The 27910-nt window shown below is 37.1% G+C and overlaps 1 protein-coding gene across 2 annotated transcripts; it reads right to left on the bottom strand.

Annotated features, from left to right (window-relative positions):
- Positions 1-2475: 2475 nt before the first annotated feature.
- Positions 2476-26002, bottom strand: LOC103032500 (transforming growth factor beta-1-induced transcript 1 protein). Of its 2 annotated transcripts, XM_007235881.4 has the most exons (12): positions 25828-26002; positions 21266-21316; positions 15961-16118; positions 15208-15269; positions 13858-13991; positions 12287-12362; positions 11189-11273; positions 10351-10533; positions 9305-9478; positions 9102-9183; positions 6225-6373; positions 2476-5547 (listed from the first exon to the last, which is right to left on the bottom strand). In XM_007235881.4, the coding sequence occupies exons 1-12, from the start codon at positions 25838-25840 to the stop codon at positions 5281-5283; spliced, it is 1434 nt and encodes a 477-aa protein (XP_007235943.2). In that variant the 5' UTR covers positions 25841-26002; the 3' UTR covers positions 2476-5280. The 2 variants fall into 2 exon arrangements, with proteins under 2 accessions (XP_007235943.2, XP_007235944.2); XM_007235882.4 differs by lacking the exon at positions 21266-21316.
- Positions 26003-27910: the final 1908 nt, after the last annotated feature.

Genomic DNA, 27910 nt, shown 5'->3' with positions numbered 1-27910 from the left:
TAAAGTTAAATCAATGTTAAATTCTGATGTCGGAAATTAATGTTGTTTTAGTGCACTAGAGATGGATTTGTTTTAACATACATTTGCTATCTGGGTGGAGGGTTTTAAAAATATTTTTTATTTAAGGATTTAAATAAAAAATATCTGACATTATTTAAAATTAAATGGTCAATTAAGCATACAAATAAAAAAATTAAAAAGGACAAGACATTCAGTTTGTTTCTCCATTCTTTGTCATGTGGTACTTGAATATAGGAAATAGATCCAGTCAAACTGAATTGAAATGCTTCAAATGAAAAGGCAAATAACTGTTTGACATTTATTTTTTCAAATGTGTGTAAAATCACGAAAAAAAATATTACCTTATTTGCAAATTAATTATTCACTCCAGCATGGGTAATCTGTGACAAAAATAACATTTAAATTTAAAAAGCTATTTCTCATTTTATTTTCATTACCATACAGTTTTTTTTACTGTCAAATCTAAAATAAAAGCTTTGAAAAATTGAAATTGAAAAATCTAACTTCACTTTGAATTTGCTTTTCCCTCATAAATTGCATAGTAAGAGTCAAAATTAAAATGAAAATACAAAATGAGAAGGGCCCACCAGTGCTGATTTACTTTTCATAGAGCACAACCTTATTGTAGAATAAATCCAGCAGTTTATATAGTTTATACTTTATATTGTTGTATAACATTTTGCCACAAAATTAACTCATGAACAACACGCATTTTACTGTACATAAACTCTCAAACACAGCATGTGAGAAAATACATCAGTTTATTCATTTTTTTTTTTCATTAAAAACCTTTTCACAAATACTCTCAGTTGAAAGTTAATCACACTGCACCTTGCTATTTGGCTCATTAGCGCCACTAGTGATTGGACATAGATTTAAAATTTCAGCTGGGGCCATTGGTCTTGTGCCCACCAGAACCTGGTTATAAAGAGAAGCTGGTGTTTATTAATGTTGCCACAGGGACTTAAAGATTAAGTTTATTATGTAGAGTATTAAAAGAGAAATGTTTGGTGTTTTAAGCTTGTTTTGTTTCAGTACATATAATCGGTTTCATTGGTAAGAAAACTCATTGTTAGGCCTTCTTACCTTTAGCGTTTTAGACTCTTCTCTAATTGGTTCTTCATCTAGCTAGGTTAGCTCTGTGGTTCTGGAGTAACACTTTGCTGCTTGTTTTAGTGTTTTTCTGCTGTAACCTCACCCAGCTCACCTCAGTGAAGAGCAGTTAGTTGATTAGTTGGATCAGGTGTGCTACAGTTAACATAAACCAGTGACTGTACTGTATAATCAAACCCGTGGAATAACACTGCTCCAGAACCAGCACTGAGAACCACTGAGCAGCTAAAGCTCTTTCTCTTCACATCTGCCTTTTACAGGCTCTAACAGTAACACAGGCTACAGTGCTCGAAATAACCTGACTTAAAATGATTTTTACCTCTTTAAATACTTTAATGATCATTATAGAATTATTAAGAATAATAAACCAGTGCTTAGTGGCATTAGCAAAATTCTAATTTAGCCACTAGTCTAATGAAAATTAACACAGAATAAAACATAAAGAGTTCAGAACATGTTTATATTAATCACAGAGTATTTTTTTAAAAAGCCCATTCATTCTTCTAATTTAGAAATTCTTCTTAAACCAAGAATACCAAAAATGGGCATAATAAGGACTACAGAAAGACTCATTAATTTAGTGGTCTATAAAACAGGATGTGTTTTTGGGAAACTGCTAGCCATTAACTGTTGTAATGCAATTTGTAGTGAAAGGACCATCATTATATATACATAACATATATATATATATGTTTGGTGATATAATTTTTTACAAACACTGAGATTGACATAGTTCAGGTTCAGGTAAAACACACAGACTCTTGAATTGATATCCTTCTAACTTCTAGCCTGTTAGCCTAGACAATTTAAACCACTTTGTTTTACCACTCATTGCCCATATACTTATCAGTATAGTATAGTAAAGTATCAGTGGAGCTGATAAGTTGGGTAGTTGAGGGTAGAATCAAGACTTTTTTTAATGAATTGGCCAATCAGTGAATAGTATAGTGGAGCTGATAAGTGGGGCAGGGAGTGCGGCACTAAGATGGTTTTAATAAATTGGCCAGTCAGCATATAGTGCCAGTATGGCTATATTGTAGTCAATGAATTAATTGATATCAGTATGATGTTCCTATGCTGGATAGAAAGTTCTGTTGTTTGATATATGACTGAAACTGTAGCTCTGGTCAAAAGGTACTAAGGAAGGCCATTAAGTTTCATTTCTTTTTTAACATTTTTTTTTGTGATTATTAAATTTATAAATGAATGCCTAAATTTAATAGCCTTAGTAAAAACATAAGGTGGCCAATAAGTCTGACAAGTTCCTATTACATTTGTAATGATATCACCAAGAGCTGTCTCATCAGAATTTTAGAATAAACAGAAGACGGATGTGCTGAATATGAAGCAAAATGTTTATTGTCTCCTTCTGTAACGCTGCAGTAACAATACAACATACAAATACAGCTTATGTTTGTGGATTGCATAGCATAAAGCGTAAAATCTTTTTAGATCTTGTAAAAAATAGACAAAATTCACAGAACTGAAAAAGAAATGTATATAAAGTATGCAACAGCAGTGACAATGATATACTGCATAGAGCAAATATAATAAATAGCACAATTTCTTACCTCAGTCCTCTGTATAAAACTTACAATCTAAGCATACATATAAAAGATTTTGATATGTCTGTGATTTGGGGCAGTTAAAGTGATTTTATACTTTTTCTTTAATGTAATTTGTACAAATGTTTGGTAAACAGTTACTGATATGGCAATGGATGCTAGCTTTTTTAAATGTCAAGTTTTAAGGATTTCAAAAAATACTGTCTTTGGCTTTTAGTATGGCTTATGTAGGTCTCTCCTTGACTTTATTAGCAACAGCAGTAATGTAACATCAGTCAAACATCTGAACTCGCCTGGCTGAATGCAGGCCTTTGTTTATCATTAAATCAATTTAAAAGCAATACTTTGGCAATAAATCAGAAAGAAGGTTAAGCTTCTTCTGTTTAAAATGGAAGATGTTAAAATGGAACAATACTCTCATACATACTCTCACCACCTCCACTCAGTAAATGCCAGAAATCTTAATATCTTATTTCTAAAAACTGTAGAAAAGCTACAAAAAGAAACATCTGTACTAAAATTTAAACATTATCATCTGCAGCTCTTTTTTTGTTTTAAAACTGTGATGCGCTATATGGTACCACATGCTCTGACAAGGTAACAGTGGTCCAGAGATTGTTAGAAATGTTCGCTAACAATCATTAACTGTAACATTCAGAAAACATTCTACTAACCCGAAATTGTTAGCTGGGTATTTTCTGTTTCTTTGTTCTTTTGTTTGAGCCAGTCAGGTGTTTTTTTTTGATGGTCTTAGGTGATCTAGGGTGATCTAAGGTGGTGAGGTTTTTCTGAAGAACATACTTAAAAAAATAGTTGTTTTCACTACTGAATAAAACCACTTAACTTACTGGGTTAAGTTGGCTAAACAGTTCGTCAAGCTTAAATTTGGTTTGACTTTGATAGTCTAGCTTGACTGGTATGACTGAAATCCACTGCAACAAGTAGTGTACCAGTCAAGAGCTGGTTAACAAACTATTTCACCAGCATGTGATGTTTTTGCCTGGATGAGCAGCGTTTTAACCACTTTGACCAACAAAGACCAGTTTAGGCCATCAGAAACCAGCTACCTGCAAAAGCTGGTGTTGAGCTGGTTCATTTAGTAGGGTACTCTGTAACACTGCAGATATAAAAATGCTGTTGTTTTGCATATGTGTCAAGAAAAAAAGTAAACTGAAGCAGGAAATCATGAGCACTGGCTCCATTCTACAGGATCCAGTCTGTTAACGCAATTCACAACTTTACCCTCTGCTCATATAGGCACAAACAGTTGGTTGGAGTAGTTTGTTTCTTTAAATTGCTGTGAGGCTAACTGCTAAATGCTTATACTCACCAAATAGCATTGCTCAAACTGCAGACCTTCAACACAGCCCATCTGCTGGTGTTCAGTAATCTACAATAGACTTACTTGTGTGGTTTCTGACAACTGTGTCACACTGGGCAGGAGGCTTGGGGGCATCAGTCTCTGGTTTGCCCTTTATAGCCTTAATAGAGCTAGCTTGTGAGCCCTGCATAATATTTTTGCTTATCAGTGTCTATTTACAGGACTCTGCTCAAGTCATTTTAACCCTTATGTGGTGTTCATATTTTTGTTTCTCATTTACTTTGTTATGTATATTTAATTCAGCAAAATTAAGCAATTTTACATTAAAATGCTTTACACATGCTTGCTTCATCTAAATTGCAAGCAATATAAACAGCTTACATGGTTAATATTTCTTTCTTTCTTATGTTACATTTCGTTCAAAAAGTGCTACTCTTTTTTTATTATTTTTTTAATAAAATGTAAAAGAAAGTGAATTAAAACTCAAGATATGAGTAGAAAATGTGTTTAGTTTAAAATTTACAACTGAAGCAATGTTTATTAGCTCTTGGCCAAGCATACTGTATGTAATATAAATGTGTGTGTGGGGGGGGGTGTACAGTGTGTGTTTATCGAAAATCTGTTTTGATAAATGTTTTTCACAAAAAATGAGCCAATGGCAATAAGATCTATTAAGAAAAAATATTTTTTTTGTATCATTTGATGAAAAATGAAAACGGGTCCCACAGACCCGAACACCACACAAGGGTTAAAATTAAAGTTAAAATTTAGCTTTTCTATGTACTATTTATATCTTAATCTGGGGGTTCTAATATAGTCATGGGGGTAGTTGTGAAAGTGGCATTACATGACTTTATTTCTGCTTCTTCAAATGTATTGCTTTCACTGCTCCAAAGATTTAAAAAAGAAAGTTTGTTTATAGTACTTTAGTGCTCACATTAACAATAACTTATATTAAACACACATGACTGACAACAACCAAATGTGGTATTTTGTGTTATGACACAGTCTGCCATACTGTGTCAAAAACTTCATAATCACGTCTATTAGATAATACTGAACACCTCCATATGGTTTATTGTTTGAGGGCAATGTGTTTGCTTTAGCCCTGCGGTTAGCACCATGCTAAATGGTGCACCAAATCTGAATGTCCTGAATCCCACCTTCCTTTCTTCTCCACCCTCTACCATTTCTCTTTCTAACACACACACACACACAGACACAAGAACACACACACTCCTGTATGTGTACTCGGCCCCCTCAACCAAAGAGTTTTAGGAAGCAGGGGTGACAGTAGGGTTTGTTCTCCTGCTCTTTAAAGCAGCCCTTGCTGAGGGGCTTCAGGCAGAAGTTGCACACCAGGTGGTGGGGGTGGAACTTGGCGCCCATGGCTGTGACGCAGCGGCCCAGAATGGGCTCCCTGCATGCCTGGCACACACTGCCGCGAGACTGGTGATAGTGTGCCTCACACAGCGGCTGGCCCTCGTGCTCGAAGAAGCTTCCGTTTACAAATGGACTGAAACACTCCTGAAAAAGAAGCCAAAACACACAGATACTGTATGTAAGAGCAGTGGACTATGATTCTTATAAAATCAAAAGGTAATAAAAAAAGTATATCCTGCTTTTGTTGGAACCTCTACTAGACTTTGGAGCATTTATGTGAGGATTTGATTGCATTCAGTGACAGGACCTAGCATTAGTAAGGTCAGGATGTTGAATAATGACCACTTTGATCACCTTGCCTTATCATCAACCCCTCAACTCATCCCATCCAAAAGTTTTGGGGTGAGCACCACCATTACAGAGAACACAGTTTTCCAACTGCTCCACAGCTCAATACTGGGGGCTCTAGCCCACGCCTGGCATTAGGCATGGTGGCAATAGTTTCATGTTTATCTGCACACAAAGTCTGCCAAATGTGGCCCAACATTAATTTAATATTTAAGTAAATGTCTTTTACCTTAATTGGCACATCCCTTAACATAGTGGTCTTCAACCCTGGTCCTGGACCTTTAGTGTTTACCCTGATCCCAAAATACCTCTCTTTTGAGCTAGCTAATCAGCTAATTAGCAAGAACTTCCTGAGTAGCAGTAAGTGATGTGTAAAAAGAAAACAAGTAAAATAAAGCACTGCCCTAATATATGATAATGGTACCCCAGAGAGTCTCAGGGCTGAAACTTTAGCATGATGTGTTTAGCCTCACCCTGCAGACAAAGCACTGTGGATGCCACAGAGAGTTGAGGGCAGAGATGTAGTTCTCCATGATGGGCTGAGAACAGCCCTGACAGCGGGAGGCAAACAGGGCCAAAAAGCACTGCTGGCAGTACTGCTTCCCCTCACGGTCATGGAACCCTGAAACAGGAGAGAGCAGGTAAGTACAGCTTAACATTTTTAGACCTGAATTATGTTCCAGTTATCTATAAAAAATATAATGGAATGTTGTTTTCTGTTTGTAAAGCACTCAAATACAAGATTCAGTAAATAAATCCTATTATAAATAAATAAATAAAATCCAATACATTATTTGTATTTTTTTGTTTATTGGAGTATAATCATTTGTTTACCATAGTCATTTTTATTCTATACATTTTATCTAACTTTTTATTTTACAAATCATTCCTAAGCAGTACAACAAAATCATAACAATTCAGTGGGCAGATTAAAATGAAATGTTTTGCCAGTGAAGTGGGCAAGGTTAATCTGCTGTTTTATTGGCTGATAAATGGCTATTCTCAGAGAGGTGGAATTTGCCAAACTTAACAACATTCTACAAACCAAATAATGTGATGTACATGGAGACATAGGTGATAAGGACAGGGCGCAAGAAAGTTTCAAACAAACCTGGCTAAATTAACAGTACAGAATGTTCCAAACACAAACCTTGGTCCAGAATTTCCGGTGTCAAAATGCCCTTAGACATGTCTGACAGCCAATGTGTGAGATCTGTCAGCTTTCTCATTGTGTTGAATCCTAATCACTATTCACAAGAAGTTATGAGATCCCTCATATGGTAAGTTATTTATTTTTTTTAATGTTTTGGTTCACTGTATTAATAAAACAAGTTGGTATTTGTATATTTCTGAGTTAATTTCAATAACATCAAAATAAATCTTAATGCACTTAATTTTTTTTAAGATCTCTCCTTTAAACTTTGATTTGGCTTTTTCAACCTTGTCAAAAAAAAACTTATTTTTGAGAATCAATTTCAAATTTGCTCCTTCCCTCATTTCTTCCAGTTGTCGACCATCTTTAACACTAGCTTCGTCACATTTTTCAGCTTACTAGCTTAAACTGAGTCACCATACCTGCCCTGTCTTGCTCGTAGAGATATTTTTTCTACTGGGTCGTTTTTTTCACTTTTAATCGGGAGACACGTACAATGTATCACAAAAGTGAGTACAGTTCTGCAGATATTTAAGTATATCTTTTCATGGGTCAACGCTGAAAAATGACACTTTGACACAATGAAAAGTAGTCTGTATGCAGCTTATATAACAGTGTACTTTTACTCTTCCCTCAAAATAACACAATATACAGCCAGTAATGTCTAAACCAACAAAAGTGAGTACACCCCTTAGTTAATGTTCCAAGTGTCAATATTTTGTGTGGCCACCATTATGTTTCAGAACTGCTTTAACTCTCCTGGGTATGAAGTTTACCAGAGCTTCACAGGTTTCCACTGGATGCTTTTCCACTCCTCCATGACTACATCACAGAGCTGGCTAATATTCAAGACTTTACGCTCCTCCACCTTCCCCTTGAGGACGCCCCAAAGATGTTCTACTGGGTTTAGGTCTGGAAACACGCTTGGCCAGTCCATGACCTTTACCCTCAGCCTTTTCAATAAAGCAGTCGGCTAAGAGGTGTGTTTGGGGTCATTATCATGCTGGAACAACTCAAACTGCAACCCAGTTTCCAGAGGGAGGGGATTATGCTCTGCTTCAGTATTTCACAGTAAATATTGGAGTTCAGGTGTCCCTCATTGAAATGTAACTCCCCAACATCTGCTGCACTCATGCAGCCCCAGACCATGGCATGTTGTGTTGATGTAGTGTGTGGCGTATGGTCTGAGCACTGAAAAGTGGCTGACCCGCCACTTCTTCAATCTCTGCAGCAATGCTGACAGCACTCCTGCACATATCTTTCAAAGACAGCATTTGGATGTGACACTGTGCATGTGCACTCAGCTTCTTTGATTGACCAATGTGAGGTCTGTTCTAAGTGGACCCTGCTCTTTTTAAACGATGGATGATCTTGGCCACTGTGCTAAAGTTTCAGAGTGTTGGCAATCTTCTTGTAGCCTTGGCCATCTTCAGGTAGCGCAACAATTTGTCTTTTAAGATCCTCAGAGAGTTCTTTGCCATGAGGTGCCATGTTGGAACTTTCAGTGACCAGTATGAGAGAGTCTGAGAGCTGTACTACAAAATTAAACACACCTGCTCCCTATGCACACCTGAGACCTGGTAACACTAATGAGTCACATGACATTTTTGAGGAAAAATGACAAGCAGTACACAATTTGGGCGTAGACTTTTAGGGGTGTTCTCATTTTTGTTGCTGTGGTTTAGACATTCATGGCTGTATACTGAGTTATTTTGAAGGAAGAATAAATTTACACTGTTATATAAGCTGCACACAGACTACTTTAATTGTGTCAAAATGTCATTTCGTTTAAATGACATTTATTGTCCCATTAAAAGATATATTTAAATATCTGCAGAAATTAAATGTGTGTGCTCACTTTTGTAATACACTGTATGCACTTATGCTACCATCTGGCTGATAACATAGCCTGAACCCTTTAATTCCATTTTTCTATTAAAGATATGGTAAGTTAAATGTATTTTGTACATATATTTTTTAAATATGATCCTTCACAAACCAAACAGCATCTGTCCAGTTAAAAACAGTTTCTGAAGTAGCCTTATTAAGCGTAGCCGTAGACTGTTCTTATATTTGTTCCTTAACCAAATATTGGGTTCATAGTATTGCTTTAAAATAACCTTTACAGAGATTTAAATATTTATATGCACTGAAAAGTCATTATTGATATGACATTCACATTCTGATAACTAAATACCTTCATCTCCAAATGTCCGGCTGCACTTTACACAGCAGAAGCACTCAGGATGCCAATTCTTATCCAACGCAGTGACCATTTTCTATAAAACAAAAACCAAAGTCAGTGGATCCTATAATAATTGATGAAACACACAGGCAGAATGCTCCAGTTCACAATGTTTCTAATTAAGACATCTATATTAATAAGAGAATATCACTGACGTTGAGGATGGGTTTGTTGCACTGAGCGCAGTGTGGTGAGTACAGGCTGAAGTAATCAGACTCGCAGTACGGCCGGCCGTCCTTCTCAAAGAAGTTTCTGTTTCCCAGCTCACACTCGCACTCAGAACACACAAAGTGCTCCGGGTGCCAGACGCGGCCCAGCGCCGTCACAACCTGCACACAGCAACAGGGTGTTAGTGTACATTAGGACTGCTAACGCTAAAGCGCTCACAATGAATCTGGAAACCTTTACGTATCACTACTTTTATAGGGCAATTTAATCATTTGACAAAGTTACAGAGCCTGGTTTTATTTAGGGATATGAAACAATGTCACTTACTGGCAAAATTATGCTTTCTCCTCTTTTACACACACACACGCACACACACACACACACACACACACACACACACACACACACACACACACACACACCACATCCAACTATTTCACTTTGTTTAAGATTTTTTTTTACTTATTCATCATTATTTCTCTGTATTTGGGACAATGATTAATGCACAATTAATTAGACTTAAATTTAATTTTAGTCTAGTGTGTCATATATAATATTTGTGTACATTATACAAAAAGTTTTAACTATAACATAACGTATTTAACTATAAACATATAACCAGTCTGAATAACTTTGTTTATTAGAAATATTTAATCCTACAGAATAAAAAAAACCCGAGTCTGATCTGCTCTACGAGAGTAAACCTGAGATCCAGGTAATCTATTTTATATTATTTACCGGCATCTCTTGAGTGTCTATCCTATGCCAAGTCCATTACGGGAAAGTAACTGCCGGCAGCATCACAGCCATGTTTTGTTTACACTGTACCAGATCTGGTAATCAAACAGTGTTGGGCATATTTGTGTGTAATCTGTATTGTCTTACATTTTTTGAGTAACAACTGTCAACCATTATTTTAAATATGCTGTATGTTTAATTTACTTGCTTTTTATTTATTAATTGTATTACATTTTTATTATCCCTGTCTATATAAAGCATTTTGAATTTTGCCACCGTGTCTGTACATTCTCACCTGTCCTACAACGGGTTTCTGACAGGCGGAGCAGTTTCCCTTGGAGGAGGTAGGAACTCCTTGTCTGCTCAGATCTGATTGAAGGAGACCCAGCATGCTGTCCAATGAGCCGCCTGAAGAGGCTGGGGCCGCGGCTGAAGGCTGCTGTGCGGGAGTGACCACTGGATGGACAGGTGCTGTGGGCTAAGGGCAGTGCAGGATTACTTAAACAAACCTCTAAACACAACACATGAATATATTATCTGTTTTAATTAAAATGTCAGCCATACACTTCCAGTCATTTGGCCACTATTGTGCTTCCACTCACTGGCAGTTTTCTGGAACCCTCTGCGCTGTCCTTTCACACACTGGCCACTTTATTGTAAACCCCTACACTGTCCTTCCACTCACTGGCCACTTTACTGAATGTATACTTTACTGAAGCTAATATTCAGCCAAGAGCAGCGCTGTGGTCAGTAGGGTTCCTACAGTATGAGACTTTTACAGTATAATAACTGTCTCTGAAAATGGCATGATGTTATTTCACAATTACCCTAATGCATTAACATAATAATAATAAGAAGAAGAAGAAGAAGAAGAATGAACAGAATTATTTATATGATGAACCACAGACTTAATGAATGCATATAATGAATGGATACTTTAGAATTTAAACTGGTATTTAAATACTGGAAATTACTGAATTTTAGATGATTTTCTAAGCTGGATTACTCATGGATAGTTGATGACAGGTCAGTGGAACTGGTCAGATAGGCTAAGCCTTGCTGTTTGCTATGACATGCTTTGTTTCTGTAAGTTTCTAACAACACAGGGTGGGAGGTGCAGAATCTCCACTCACTGTGCTCTGAACCCTGAAGTCCGACAGAGAGGCCATCAGTTTATCCAGTTCCAGAGTAGCAGATGTGGCCGTGGGCTTTGCTGAGCTGCAAAGGCAAATAGAAATACATTTAATAATTTCATTTATAAAACATATTTTAATTTCACATTTAACATTTAAATTTGAATGGGTCCTCTCAGTTTGAGATCTGGGTCTCATCTCTGAAGGTTTCCAACATGAAAACCAGAGAGAATTTAAAGACCAGACTCCAGTTTGCAACTAAACATAGATATGATCCACTAAAATTCTTTATGGAATGATTAAACCAAGATTATCTTCTGGATCAGTCAAACATGGTGGAGGTAATGTCACGTCTTGGGCCTGCATGTCTGCTCCTGGAACAGGCTCACTTATCTTTATTAAAAATGTAACTTATGAAGGAGGAACCATAAAATGTGTTGCTTCTTTGTATTTATTTGGTCTTATTTACTTTTTTTTAGATTATTTTTAGATATTGTTGCTCAGCTAACATGTTGTGTGATCTGCCACCAAAAGTGCCACACTGTACATAGTTAATATATCTAACAATACATTTTGAAAACTAAAGCTAAATATTCACATCTTTGATATTCATCTGTTGAAATCCAAATATGTAAAAATAAAACAGATCATCACTGAACTGAGATTTTTGATAAGCAATAAGGTTTACAATAGGGCTCACAATTTCTATAAAATCTGATCTGATGAAGAATATGGAAACAGAAAGATATTGATAGGGTTTCTATTTATTTATCAGTTCTATATCAAATTCTATAATGTGGGTGACTGAATTCTGTTGTTCTATAACATTCTGTAAAGCTTGTCCAGCCTCTGAGAAGCTCTGGACAGAGCATGGGCAGATCAATCAGCACTGCATTAAAAACTGAAAGAAGCAAAACCTTCCTCCTGTTCTTACAGAACATCTACAGGAGTCATTTGCCAAGTGTGCCAGTTTAAAGCTGCCCACGTGGCAGATGATGTGGTGAAAGGGCTCCCTCTGCTGTTCAGCTCTGTGACGGGGACACAGCTGGGAGTGTGTACAGATGGGTTAGTGAATGTTTATGTTGGCAGGACACTGACCCGGAGGAGGAAACAGGCTTAGGAGGTTTGTCCCTCTCGTCCTTTTTAGTGGTGGGAAACTGGGCCAGGATTTCATCTGGAAAACAGAAAGATGAAGTTTGAAACTGGAAACACACATACACACACACAGTGAAAAGAAAGCTTAATATCAATTTAATTGTTAGTTTAAACTGTTCCACTGAAGAGAAAAGCTTCTGTCTAAAGTCTTATCTCTATGTAAATGATGAAAAAAGGTTTTGCATAACGCTAATCTAGACCAGGTATCTCGAAATGCCTTTAATTCCTTGTAGAAAACTGTAAAATAAAGCATATTTAATCAGATTTTCCACTATTTTTATCATCAACATGATATTAATACATGTGGTGGTAACTCACTAATGGTTTTAGTTAGTACATAAAAATGCTTTATTTGTGTTGTAGCCATGACAACTCCTGACCCTTTTACATGATACATGATTTTACGACTCCTGACTGTTTACATGATATGTATATTTGTATATATAAGGACGGCTGTGGTTAAAAACAAAAAAGCCAAAATGTCCTTTACACCCTCTGATGGCTGGCTGTAGTACAACTTTTAACTCAACCCATTCCTATGAAAGTAAAGGGTACATAACCTAAACTTTCATTAACAATTTCACAATGTTTTTCTAGCTGGGTTCTCTCAATTCTGCAAGCTCCTCCCACATTAATATCCACATTAAGTCACAATTAACACATTTTATAGGAGTTATTTGGTGATATTTTAAGCGATGAGATGATGAGGCAAGTTTTGACTTTAAAACATTTCAATTATGGGTGTAAAAGTATCAAACTTGTATCACAGTATTTTGTTTTGCAATAATGTATACATTTTTAAAAACACAGCATTGATTTTACTGGTTTAGGATTATTAATTTTGATGTAGATTTATGTCAGAAGTGGTTCATCTAGTGTTTTGATTAAAACCCACCCGCTAGACATCAGTGTTGTAACTGTGTATAGATCTCACTGTTTTTAACTATATAAAAAGTAAATATTTATTTTATTGATTATTTATATATAGAAGTATAATAGCGTGTTTTTATACTATAACAGTTTTTACACAATTTGATTTAAATAATACATTGCAATATATCACCTTGCTTACAGTGTATCAATATATTGCGAAGGATTAAATTGTAACCCCTGTATCATGATATGCATCGTATCATCAAGTACCTGTCAGTACACAGCCCTAATTGCAATGGGAGTGAACAGGTACATACTGTCTTCTCTTACATACAGTTTATGGCTAAAGATCGTTTTAACTGACAGAGAGAGTTTAGTGTGATGCTCACTCTACCCTAATCTTTGTGCTTATGTGATTTCAGGAAACCCAGCCCTGAATTACTTTAATTACATCTCAATAATTGAATTAGTCAGAAATTATGAAATTATGGAAAAGTCTACTTCCACCGCCCCTCCCGGTCCAGAGCCCATCATCAACACTTCGTTAAATCAGTTAATCAATCACTCAGGGCTGATCAATTCAATATGTACTACTACATATCCTTCATCAATACCACACACATACACACACGCACACAGACCTGTGATGTTGAACTGGGTGGCATTGAGCTCTTGCAGTAAATGATCCAGCTCACTAAGACCGCCTCCCAGCACTGAGGACGAGGAGAAGGCCGGGGGCTCTGGAGAGCGGGGCGAGCGAGGTTTACACACAGTACTAAGAGAGAGGAAGATTCAGGTTTAATTTATTAAAACACTTCTAGTGTTTGCCTACCTCAGCAACTCCAATCCTGGCACAAACTTCCACAACTGAGACTAATTAACTTTTGGACAAAAAATACTATATATGCATGCACATTGTATTTTTCTAAAATATGCAAAGCCATTTTTAGCTTTTCATTAAGACCCAAACCTGAAATTGTTCAAATGCATTATCATGCAATTTATTAAACAAATAGATATATGATGAACCAAAGAGATAAAGTGATTTACATTAACTAATATTATATATTTACATGAATAAATAAAAAAAAACAGGAGACAATAATCATTCCTGTTACTGGCACTCATTCCTGTTACTGACACTCAGTCCTGTTACTGGCACTCATTCCTGTTACTGACACTCAGTCCTGTTACTGGCACTCAGTCCTGTTACTGGCACTCAGTCCTGTTACTGGAACTCATCCTGTTACTTGCACTCACTCCTGTTACTGGCACTCACTCCTGTTACTGGCACTCACTCCTGTTACAGGCACTCATTTCTGTTACTGGAACTCACTCCTGTTACTGGCACTCAGTCCTGTTGCTTTTTATGTTATAAGTAACAGGACTGACAGCAACAGGAATGAGATTTTAGCATTGCATTGGCAAAAACATGAAAAATAGCTAAATGGCGGCCATGCTAATAGCATGAAAACACTGAGCATATTCTAGTGATTTTCCCAAAATTTGTTTTTAAAAAATAAACAAATAACATCTAGGAATTTATTTAGGTAACAGGACAGAGCATTGAGATTTACCTCCTCAATATTGATGTCACTTCTTGTTGTAGATGTGACACAACTAAAATGTGTATTTTAACTTAAATGTTATGGATTTATTATGAAATATGCATAGATGGGATTTGGAGTCACGCAACAATGCAAAGAAATGCATCTCTGAAGGATTTTGAAGGAGTAGGGACAGGTAACAAATGCTATTTGTTCAGTGTTTTAAGTAGTTTGTATCACTGCTGCTGATGTAGCCTTACCGAGCAGCCAGTTTGCTTGGAGTGATGAGGGGAGAGAGCGCCATCTACCCACCCAGAGAGAGCAAGGCTAATTGTGCTCCTTCTGGACTCCGGCTGCTAATGGCAGCATAAATGGTTCTAATGGTCTTTTTTAATGATGTCTCAACCTAGCAAGCTTTATGTTAATTAGTCCTTTCAGACGTACCTGTAGAGTCTGTCAGGGTTCGGGTTCTGGGAACCATTTGATTTCATTGCAGCAGAAACAGTCTGCAAAAAAGGTAACAATTATGCAGGAATGTCATACGATACAGTACATAACAGTTTGTGATTTTGTTAAAGAAAGTATCTAGCTACAACAGTTAGCTAGTGCTACTGTGTACAATTGTTTCTAACAAAATTGCCTGCCCATAATGCTAATGCTAATATAAACTTTGTCTAAAGAACACACAGTTTCTTCCCCACTGGCTTTATTACCATTAATATGAAAAGAGACTGTATACACAGTTAGTCAAAAGACTGTATCATCTTTCTGTAATTTAACTCTTATTTGTAGGATTAGCCAACATGCTAGTCAGTTTAAGGTCCTCAGCTGAAAAAACAGACTATCCTGACCCCGCTGTTAATATTTACAGTTTTATATGTGACAATAAATTGCTTTTTTATTTTCATATTTAATTGTTTTAATTCAGTGTGAATATAACAGGTAATTTTGTATTATTTTGTATAAAATAATAAAATATAATTTAAAAAATTACAAATATAAACATTTTGTAATATTATTGGTATGATATTGCACCTCCTAAATGTGTGGTTCTGTTCAGTGGTCAGTATATAGTTACATGGCATAATTTATTTGCTTTTGACGAAATTAATCTTTAAATCTGATTTTCAGCTGATTCATTGCAGCCCTAGTGTGTAATGCACTGTGTTTGTATGGATGGGGAGTTCAGTTGCTCACCTGCTGGGGTGTATACGCGGGCGGAGGAGGCCGGGGCTGAGGGGTTTCCTGAACGCTGTTGGCCGGAGCTTCAGAGTTAACTGAAGGTTCGGAGGTCAAGAGGACGGGGCAGCGGGCCAGAGGAGAGGCGGAGCTCTCAAGATCAGCCAGGAGAGCATCTGCAGAGCGTCATGAGAGAAGAAGGATAACAGGATAAAGGTCCCAAACCTTTTTTTATTTAACTATAATTATTTTTTTAGCTACAGTCATATGAAAAAGTTTGGGCACCCCTATTAATCTTAATGATTTTTAGTTCTAAATATTTGAGTGTTTGCAACAGCCATTTCAGTTTGATATATCTAAAAACTGATGGACACAGTAATATTTCAGGATTGAAATGAGGTTTATTGTACTAACAGAAAATGTGCAAGATGCATTAAACCAAAATTTGACCGGTGCAAAAGTATGGGCACCCTTATCATTTTATTGATTTGAATACTCCTAACTACTTTTTACTGACTTACTGAAGCACAATATTGGTTTGGTAACCTCATTGAGCTTTGAACTTCATAGCCAGGTGTATCCAATCATGAGAAAAGGTATTTAAGGTGGCTAATTGCAAGTTGTTCTCCTATTTGAATCTCCTCTGAAGAGTGGCATCATGGGCTCATCAAAACAACTCTCAAATGATCTAAAAACAAGGATTGTTCAACATAGTTGTTCAGGGGAAGGAAAAAAAGTACAAAAAGTTGTCTCAGAGATTTAACCTGTCAGTTTCCACTGTGAGGAACATAGTAAAGAAATGGAAGACCACAGGGACAGTTCTTGTTAAGCCCAGAGCTGCAGCATCATCTTGCTGCAGATGGTGTCACTATGCTTAGGTCAACAATACAGCGCACTTTGCACAAGGAGAAGCTGTATGGAAGAGTAATGCGAAAAAAGCCATTTCTGCAAGCACGCCACAAACAGATTCGCCTGAGGTATGCTTTTGCTTAATAAGAATATATATTTCGCATCACTCTCCCATACAGCTTCTCCTTGTGCAAAGTGCGCTGTATTGTTGAGCGATGCACAGTGACTCCATCTGCAGCAAGATGATGCTGCAGCTCTTTGGAGGTGGTCTGTGGATTGTTCTTGACTGTTCTCACCATTCTTCTTCTCTGCCTTTCTGATATTTTTCTTGGCCTGCCACTTCTGGGCTTAACAAGAACTGTCCCGGTGGTCTACCATTTCCTTACTATGTTCCTCACAGTGGAAACTGACAGGTTAAATCTCTGAGACAACTTTTTGTATCCTTCCCCTGAACAACTATGTTGAACAATCTTTGTTTTTAGATCATTTGAGAGTTGTTTTGATGAGCCCATGATGCCACTCTCCAGAGGAGATTCAACTAGGAAAACAACTTGCAATTGGCCACCTTAAATACCTTTTCTCGTGATTGGATACACCTGGCTATTAGATATATCTATATATATCTATATATATATTAGGCAGTTATTAGATATATCAAACTGAAATGGCTGTTGCAAACACCCAAATATTTAGAACTAAAAATCATTAAGATTAATAGGGGTGCCCAAACCTTTTTTAATATGACTGTATATTATTTAATATTTTATATGTCTGTCATAAAACAAAATAAACATTAAAATCCTAAAAAAGCACATATCACAGTCTGTTCTAAAGCCCACACCTGCCAGCTGTGGCACACAGCTGTGGAATAGTTGAAATATTATGAAAAATTATGTTATAGTGAAAAATTACACAATCTGTATTAATCACTGACCCCAGATACAGTCATGACATGTTTGCAATCTGTTATTTATGTTAGAATGGGAAATTCTAGGCCAATTGTGCCCGAGCTGTTAAAATAGCGTCAGAGTTTAGGAATATATCTACACCGATGGCCATGGTGTTCAGGAAGTGAAGTGAGTTCAGGAAAATATCTGGCGTGTTTCTATCTTGACGGTGGGAAATACAGGTGCGCCACTGACCAATTTAAACTCAGACAACAGTCAACAGTCAGCCGCCCAATCCTATTTTAGCCACGCAGGAGCGCCATGCGGGCTGCGCTCATTACACACATGTGGACGCGCTGCAGCATGCAAATCCAGCTTTTACATCAACAATTAGAAAACAATTAAAAACACACCCATGACTAATTAAGAGAATTAGTACATGACTTTTTTGCGCATTTAGGGAGTAGGTTCAAAGTCTTTATAGACAGCAGTTCACTCTGTGGCCGTCTTTGCATTACGACAGTTTTGCTGTTTTTTGAAGGATGGGACTTTGTCATGGAATGGGCACCATGATTACCATTAAGAGAACTACCATTATCATAGCGGTCAATGGCCTGTCTTCTCATTAATAAGGTCTCTAATAGGGTCTGACTGCAGTACAGGAAGTCAAGTGTTAATTGAGCTTCCATTACTTGTTAGATAGATTAACCCTAATAGGTCTAATGCTAATTTGTGAGATACAAGGTCCTACATGCCTTCTGTAATGCTGGTCAACAGTGTCATGAAAGGGGTCCTGAAATATGAAATATACATTTTTTTTTCCAAAATTAAAGAAATTTCCCGGACAAGTGGATAGTTACTTTATTTAATCGTTTTTAGCCGATTAGCTTATTCCCCCCATCCCTCATTCAGTTTGGTCATTTTTTGATATAACGGGGGAGATAGGACTTTGGCAGAGTTTCCATAATTCAGCTCTGGAATATCAATTCAACTGCATCTGGGGTCATCAATCATGATCCTTTGAGTTTTCACCAAACTACTACTACTATATGATTGTGCAGAAGTCTTATGCAAAAGTGTCCAATACTTTTTCAGTATCATGGAAGCATAATAATATCACCCGCTCACAGAACATGCATTCAAGTTCTCTAAAGCTCAGATGTGGACTTTGGGACAGACCCAAACAGTTCTATTAAGTGTTTTTAGCAGACTGCAAAACATGTTCACTGCTGCTGCTTATAGACAGCAGAACATGTTTGCTAATGTAGAAAGGTGATCAATGGAAGTGTGAAGTGTAAATAAGATGAAAATACTGCTGTTTTTGTCCACTATTATAGTATATATTACTATAGGTCCCCAAAAGTGCAGGCCTACTCATCTCAGTGCAGAGAAACAGTGCAAGTTCAAACTGTTTTGCTGATGTTCAATTTGTCTAAGTCATCCTCTAGTACATCATCAGTGGTCAGTTTCTGACCACAGAGCTGCTCTAGGCTGGATATTTTGGAAGGGTGGACCCACTCCCAGCACTGGAGAGATACAGATCTACCTTAAACACCACCATGGCAGAGTCACTGCTGAGCTGGGAACGCTCCACCACCCAAATAATATCCACTCAACCGCATTCCTGTGGTCAGAAACCAACCATTGTTAAATGGAGTACATGGGCTTTTAAAAAAAGCAAAACATAGTAAAGTATAGGACTGGGCGATATGTTAAAAATATTATATTATAATATTTTAATATATGTTTATTTTATTGAAACATGGGTGCTCTAAACTCAAGACTAAGCCTAAGACTCACCCCCAAATTGAACTTACTAAAGTTGCTGCTTCATTACTTCACATGGCTGCACTAATCAAATAAATAGAGTAAACCTGCTTTGAAGTTGAGGTTAAGTCTGTTAAACTGGGCTAAATACACACTTTTTAATAAATGTACAGTTAGGTCAGTGTTCTTTAAGCACTGATAATGTCCCTGATATGCTTAAAACAACAGTATATTTTAGATACGAAAAGAACATTTATTACAATACAATAAAACAATGGCATATTGCCCAGCTCTAGTACAGTATGAAAGCTACAGGCTGCAATGATACGTATGTATTGTCTATAGTGAAATTATGCTAGTGGGACCTCAATTATTTTGTATTTTGGACTATCCCTTTGACAGCAGAAGGGATGCAAACAGACCAGATTTTTGTTAGAAACAATGGAGACAATCTAAAATAGAGCATGCATTGATAATAGTGGATTATGGTGGCAGGCATAAAATGATGTTGGGTTAAATATGGTTAATGCTAAGGCAAAAAACGCAAAGACAGAGAGAAACAGCATAAAAAAGACATGCAGTTACTAACTATAGAATATTCATTATATATTGAGGTGTACACAAACCCACTGCGCAATATTCACACTGGAATTGTGAAAATGTGTTTTAAAAACGTACAACAGCTTAGTCTGATTCAGTTGTATAGTGCAGTAATTAAATATGAAATATTAAAGAAAATCTTTGGTCCAAAGCGAATTTATACAGCAAAAATTGTGTTTTTTGCTTAAGGTAAGGCCATTGCAGACATATCCGAATGTATGAGGTTAGGGCTATTTTAAGGTAGATTCAGTTGCAATATTTTGGGGTTTTTTTGCATCCTCTAGGCACCATTTAATCTGAGTCTGAATCAGTGAGAAGAAGATATTCTAAGAATTCTTCTAAGAATTCTAAGAAGATAACAGACCAGTTTAGCAAGCTGCAGTAACACTGCTAAGAAAATGTTGCTATAATAAAATAATAAAAGATAATCTATTTAACACACTAATTTATTTTTAAAAGGCCAAACTAATTAAATTAGTCCATGATGTTTTATTGTATACATTGTGAAATAGAACATACCATACGCTTGTCAAAAAACACATAAGAAAATCTATTAGTTTATTACTATCCTAATAAGATCTTCAGTAAGTCAGACTGACATCTGATTGCTGTGTAGGACTCTTGACTTGCACAGATAAAAACGCTTACACATCATAACATGAGGCTCAAATGTGTCTCAGTGACTGAAGTGGTTTGTTTGATGGATTTGTATCTGGTTTTGGTGTGTTTACACTTGCATTAATATGTGTAATTAATTTGTGTATATTTTTGCCTGTAGAGAACACTTTAGCGACGCTTCAACTATAAGGGCATCAAGGGGAGCAGTTACCCCTCCTGCCACTACCTTGTATCTGTCACTGCTGATACTCAAGATGCATAAAGTGACCAGGTCTAAACGGGGTCTCTGAGATCACGTAACAGCTCAACATAAAACTGTTTTTTTAACATATATCCTATCCTTCCTTCATTACTGAAACTGAAAAAGCTACTGTATGAGGAGATACACCTTATCATAAATTTGTGAGTGTAAAAACCTTCAAATCTCTATTATAAACATGGTTCATTATGGAACCAAAAGTGTTCCTTCTATGGCATCACTCAAGTTTTTTTTTACTGAACTTAAGGTTAGTGCTTGCTCAGTGGGTGGGTGTTATATTACAACATAACAAGAAGAAGGCAGCAAACAGACTGGCAGACTAACAGGCATGGCAGCTACGTACCAAACATAACAATGCGAGGGTTGAGGGGGTAGTTAGGCGGGTCAGGCATTCCTACAAGGAGACACACAGAAGTGACCACACACATACAAAGAAGGTCAGGCACACTCCAACCAATCAGGCAGCGCTTTAGGGCACAAAACAGGACCACCAGAGACTGGCCAGCCAGTCGGCACGAGAGAAACACGAAATACACCAGAGACAGGGAGGAGGTCCCGGAACGTTCCAGGCAGCTGGAGCGAGGGCTGGAGCGAGGGCTGCCAGGGGCTTGGGGCCGCCCAACGGAAGTGGCAGAAGTTTCTGACAGGAGGGTCAGCAAAAAAGGATGTAAAAAAGGAAGTGTGTCGTCTAGCTGATAGCATAAGAGGGTGTAATTGTTTCCTATTAGTCTTTTACTAATAAAGAATGACCGTCTCATGCTAAATGATACTAAAGGGAGAGGCCTGCATATCAGTACTTATTAAATATTGTTTAAATACGAAAACATGTTTTTCATGTATTTAAACATTTATTATTGCTAATAGTAGTACGATTCATGACCCTGCTAGGTGATGATGCCTTACTCTCAGCAGTTACTAAAACTACTAAATATACTAAAACTAAGCAAATATTAAAGTTTATTAATATTAGGTTTATTAAATTGGCCTTTAATGTTGCTGCAAACAAATGCATTGTTCTGAAGTGGAAAAATAGTGATGCTCCTAATTACTCAGTGTGAATAAAATATCTTTTGTCCCATTTGAAAAGATTCTGTATAATGCAAGGAAAAAAGCATACGACATTTGAAACAATTTGGGGAAACTTTGGGGGAAATTTCTATCAATATTGTTAACCTTGTTAAACATCATCATCTGTAGGTAATAGCTTATGTATGCAGCAACATTTGTTTAAAACAAGAAAACATGTTGAGGAAAATAAGAGTCACTCAAAGTGTGCTGAGTGGTTCAGCAGACTAAAGAGTTGACACTATGATCAGAGGATCGCCAGTTTGAATCCTGGAGCATGCTGCTTGCCGTCAGCAGCTGGAGTCTGAGGGAGCACGGTTGACTGTGGCGCTCTCTCCCCTCATTACTCCTAATGTAATGTTGGTCAGCAAAGGCATCTGTTAGCTTATACATCATTTCCTCAGAGCATGCTGGCTACCAGGTGATGCTGCATCAGTGGCAGTTGGAAACGAGATGGAGTCTGACTAATTTATCTGAGAAGGCATGCTCACCCTCCTAGTGTTGGAGGAATGAGTGGGTGCAATAACTGGCCTTCCAAATAGCAGAGAAAAATGGATAATATTAGAAGGAAATTATAAGAAAAAGATATGTCCATGTAATTCACAGCAATAAAAGCAGTTTAATTTGAACATTTATTGAAGTGTACACTTGGTGAAATGTGTTTTCTAGTTTATGAATAAATAGTATGCTAACACAAATAATTTGCCTTTTGCTAATACAGAATCACCATTTTGAAACTTGTTTCTAGCTGCATCCATAGAACAATAACATTGTATGTTGGTTTACACTGTTCATGAAGTGCTAGAATAGTGAGTATTGAATATTTGAGTCTTTTTTTGTTTGGATTAAAATAAGTATTATTGCTAAAAAGCAAATGTTAGTATTAGGAAGATGAGCCGCCAATAAACTATGTGGAAATGTGGCTTTTAAAATAGTGACACAAAACAGTTTGAACTTGAGAAGTTGAGCTTGAGATTCAAATTATGTTAGCAGATAGGCATGCTAAAGTGCATGCTAACACCTTGTTTCTGTCCAGTTTGGCACAAAGACTCAAAACCACTGTTTATAATGTTGTCTGGCTGTTACGGGTGTTTTTACTGACCAATGAGAGTTCCAGATATGTTCCTTGAATCACAACTGTTCAGGAGAACGAGCAGCTTTAGCAGGTCGTCCAGCATTGATGAACAAGGCCGCATTCATTTGTTTACTTTAAGAGCGTCTGGCGGCTGGCCTTGAAGTGATTCATACTATGTGTCTGTGAAACACTCTGACACACATACACACACTCAAACACACCAGTGCTCATATATGGAGCTAAAATTCCTCTCAATAGCATTTCTGACCATATTTAGAGATAACTGCCCACTTCTTTTGGCGTGGCCTAGCCAAGCAACACACACACTCAGGCTCAATGGCCCTTGCAAGTTGCCCTACATCCAGCGTGTGTGACTGATCGGGCCAAAATATAGACAGAAAACACACACACACATTCACTCACAGACTAAGTAGACGCCCAATTTGATCCAGATGTGTCATAATGCTTAGTCAGCAAACTTCTGGTTGTTCACACGTCACATGCTCACACACACATTAGCCACAAACCTTTTCAGTTTTATCGCCCTTTTGCCCACATATATAATAGTTTATATGTTGTTTGCTGAGTTTGATAAAGTATACATATGTGTGACCCACTACTGAAAATCAGCAAATGTTACTGTCCTTAGGTGTGAATGCAGATCCCTACTGATTATCACAGAGAATCACTTTATTAATATTCCATACCCTATTTGTAATGGTATTATCATGATAAAATAGAAGCAGAGAAGAGCCAAGATCCAGGAATGGGAACCTCCCTAATAGAGGAAAAACCAGAGAGCACTGAAAAATAATGCCATAACTTACCATATGGTCCAGCACAGCAATATCATTTTGATATCAAAAATTACTATTGACATAATCCACATATCATAATAAACCACAAAGCTACTAATCTAACCAGCACAGTGCCATCTATCTGTTACAAAACATTTAATTAATCCAGATTTTAGAATTTTCAGTTAGTCATTGTGGATAATCCAATACTGTAAGCTTTAATAATATAAGTCCTCAGGGCAGATTGTATAAGGCTATATATGAAAAGGTGTATACTAAAAACAGCAAAAAAAACATCCAGTTTTGTTTAGATTTTTTTGGGACTTTTTTTTACTTTTAGACTATGGTCAAATTTCTAAATGCTGTTAATACTTCCATCTTTTTTAAATGCTTTAAGCAGGGCTGGTGTATTTTATTATTACAGGGCAACATATCCAATAATGTATAAGTTACTCTTTAAAACATATTTCAGTAGCCTAAAATCTCCTGAAAATAACCTCTGGTATGTGTGACCGTCTTCTATAAACTCTTTGTAATTTCTAGGTGATTAAAGCTACATCAAACTTGGTCTATTGTTGTAAGCGATATACAGTATTTACAGCATCTGTTACATACAGATGTTCATTACAGGGAGCTGCTGTCAGTTCTCTGCATTTAATTCCAGCAGAGACAGCAGAACACTATAGAATACTGTAGCCTATGAATGCCCATGCGTGATGCTGTTCACCACAGGTATTAGCTTTTATAATTTTTATATAAATATCAGAATTATATTGTATCAATCAGATTTATGAACTATTTTGAGAGAACCAAACCTTAAATGAATAACTCAATTAAAGCATTAGGAAGGACCACAGAGATACTCAAAAAAGAGAAACCGCCTGAGAGCATGAAGAGTAACTGCTGAGAGGATCCAAAACACAAAAGAGAGGATCAGAGTCACTAAAATTGATAGACCCTGTGACTGAAAAAATGGGAAAAATACTCTAAAAGAGCTTGAGAAGAAACCACTGAAAGCAACCAATACCCAAAAGGAGAAAAACTATATATATTTTTTTCTGGGCCTCAAACTTAAAACCCAAAGGTGCTAAAAGAACCATTGTGGCTACTGGCTACAGCTTTTAATTTCAGCCAAGCAATAGAACATAATTTGTTTGATAGCTAATAGACCAGTTGATCAAACAAACGGTGGTTTATGCCAGAGAATAACTCCTCTTTTTTCTTATCTGGTTCTTCTACAGAAAAGTTAAAAAAACAGAGAATTGGTTCTGCTACATTATCATTCACAAGATCAGTGTAGACTTTATTTTTTTCAAAAATAAAGATTTATTGAGGATATTCAGCTTAGAGAACCATGAAAAGAGCTATTATTCCATGGTCATGATTCAATATCCTTTCCTGAAGAATCCTTAATGAATTAGGATAATTTATATCCTATATTTCTGTTATAAAACCATGACTTTCCATGGAATGGAAGCTTACAATGGGCTGAGATCTATAATTTATAAGAAATCTCACTGAAGCTGACTTATGGTCAGGCCTGAAAGTCCTGGCATGTGCTGGGCTTCTTCTGGTGCCTCCCAAATGCTACCAGATGTTGTAGCCAGGGCAGGACGTCCGCACAGACCTCCATGTTCTGTAGACCACATTTAGTTATTTGAGGAATATTTGGATATTTGGACACTCCACAGATGTGAAAACACAAAGCTGATGCTTCATGCATGTTAGAGCAGATGTTTTTGGTCAGTATAATGGTCAGAATCTTATGATCTGTGATCATCTAATATACTTTTGGTGTGAGAGTTTAAAGCTACTGGGTTGGTTGATTTCTTCCACTTTTCTCTAAGCTCTCTGTCCCCTCTATTCTTCCTCATCTTTTTCTGTGCCAACCAGAGGCATGGAGAAGCAGACAGAAACTGCCCAACTGCTCTTCATGGGCAGGGGAAGAAAAGAAAAAACAGTACATACCCAGATCCTCCATGGTAAGTTCTTAAACGTATCTGCCGTCCAGATGAAGGGAAGGGCAGAGGAGTTTCTGTGTAAACTACAGTTTTTATTTTCAGCCCTTTTCAACTCCGTTATCCTGAGGCTGCTCCGTTAGTCCAGCGCTGTGGGGAGAGAGAAAGAGAGAGAGAGAAGGGAGGAAAAGAAGGGCGGGGTTCGCCTCTCAGCCCCGCCCACCGCTACTGCAAGGACTCGCAAAAAACCTTCAAAAACCCAGAGCTCTATAGAGATATATCTCAATACAGCTCTGCAAAATCTAACAACCAAATAACTAAATAACTGGAGGGGCGTGGCTTAGCGGCGACGTCTGTGCGAGGGGTATTTTAATAAAGGATAAACAAGCACTGATTTTAAGTGTACTGTGAAATTAAACAATATATTTATTTGTTTCTGTACCCTGACAGCAAATAACAATAAATAAACATTGTTTATTTGGTTGCACTACTCTATTTAATTTTGATTAAAAAAAACGAAACAACCTTTGTTTAGCATTGCCTAATAGGCATATGTGAATGTTAAAGTTTGGTTGGTTTTAAAGGGTTGGGGCTCTGAATCTACACTCAAATGCATGATTTTAGGTGAAAGGTGCTCTCTCAAACAATCAGTACTATAGCACTACAAGAAATGCACTAAATACAAGCAAGATATAATATTAAATATAAGTAGAATTTAATACATACAGTACATATACAACCACGATGTTGAATCAACGTTAAACCAGTGTACATTATGCAGTAATAAATATAAGCAATAAATTTTAATGTCGCAGATCAACGTTGTTTTAATATATTATAGATGAAAATATAACCGCTGATTTAACATACATTTGCTATCCACGCATGGAACTTCTCGGGGCGGGGTCAAATCAACATATTTAAATTGTGAAAGCGGAAACGGGCGTGGCTACAGCTGCTGTTCAAACGTAACCGTTGAAACTGCGCCGGAGGGGCGGGGTCTAATAATGCTAAACGCGATTTCTGAAGCAAGGGGAAAAGGCGGGAGTTTAACCTCCAGCCACGCCCCCTCCGCTCCCAACAGAGTGACGCCATCGCGCGCATTCCTAGCCCATATTTGGGCTCATCGGTGAAAACTGACGAACACGACTGAGTCCTTTTGCTGTAAGACTGAAAGAGGGCAGTCGAGTTTTGTGAGAGTTTGATTTTGAAGTATTTTAAAGCATTCCTGACACGGAATGAACTCCTACACACCAGCTATGGTCCAGAAACACTGTTAAACCACCCCCTCCGCCATTACTCAGCTATTACCGCTGAGGAGTCTTTGGCTGAGTGTCGAATGGCTCCTTGTTCCCTACATAGTGCACTACGTAGGTCATGTGAATTGCACGCTCAAATTGCGTGTTAACGTATGAAGCTCTATAAATTATTTTAGCAAATTTCCAGGTTTATTCTGAGCTCAGCTCTTCATTCCAAGCTGTATTGATATGGATATTCTCTAAACATGTATTATGGGGAAGACAAAGTTTGCATTATCAAAATTACCCTGGTTAATACAATAATATATTACAAAATCATTTTTTGGTGATATAGAAAGAAAAAGCAATGAATATGCATAAAATACCAAATTTAAAGGAGTCTATAAAACAAAGAGGGTGATAATGTTTTGTCAAATCAAAAAGATGACATGGATGTTTCATTTATGTCAACACCTCTTAAACTCAGAGGCTTTTACATTGTAAACAAGTGTTTTACAAGACAAACATGTTTAGTAAAGCAGGCATATTAATGTTCTTATTTAAAGTTCTACAATAAAAATCTTGAATCTTGTAAAAAAGTTTTTAATATTTTGTGAATTTAAATTAATTGTGTAAGATTTACACAAAATATATATTTTTAATTCCATTTTCTTCCCAGTTTACAAGGCCAACTACCCAACCCACTCATTAAGACACCCCCTATCACTAGAAATGCCCCAACACCAGGAGGGCGAAGACTAGCAGGTCTTCTCGGACACATGTGAAGTCAGCCACCACCTCTTTTCGAACTGCTGCTGATGCATCATTGCAGAGAAGCATTAGCTCGGAGTAGCT

The sequence above is a fragment of the Astyanax mexicanus genome, chromosome 15 (assembly GCF_023375975.1).
Source record: "Astyanax mexicanus isolate ESR-SI-001 chromosome 15, AstMex3_surface, whole genome shotgun sequence".
Taxonomy (NCBI): Eukaryota; Metazoa; Chordata; class Actinopteri; order Characiformes; family Acestrorhamphidae; genus Astyanax; species Astyanax mexicanus.
The sequence above is the reverse complement of the archived record's forward strand: the minus strand, read 5'-3'. Positions and strand labels throughout refer to the sequence as shown.

What these genes read in the sequence shown, in the direction of transcription:
- LOC103032500 (XM_007235881.4), bottom strand. An exon ending in CACCCAGTTCAACATCACAG is followed by an intron (nt 12,363 to 13,857) that starts GTCTGTGTGCGT and finishes TCTGTTTTCCAG; the next exon opens with ATGAAATCCTGGCCCAGTTT. An exon ending in AGAAACCCGTTGTAGGACAG is followed by an intron (nt 9,479 to 10,350) that starts GTGAGAATGTAC and finishes TGCTGTGTGCAG; the next exon opens with GTTGTGACGGCGCTGGGCCG.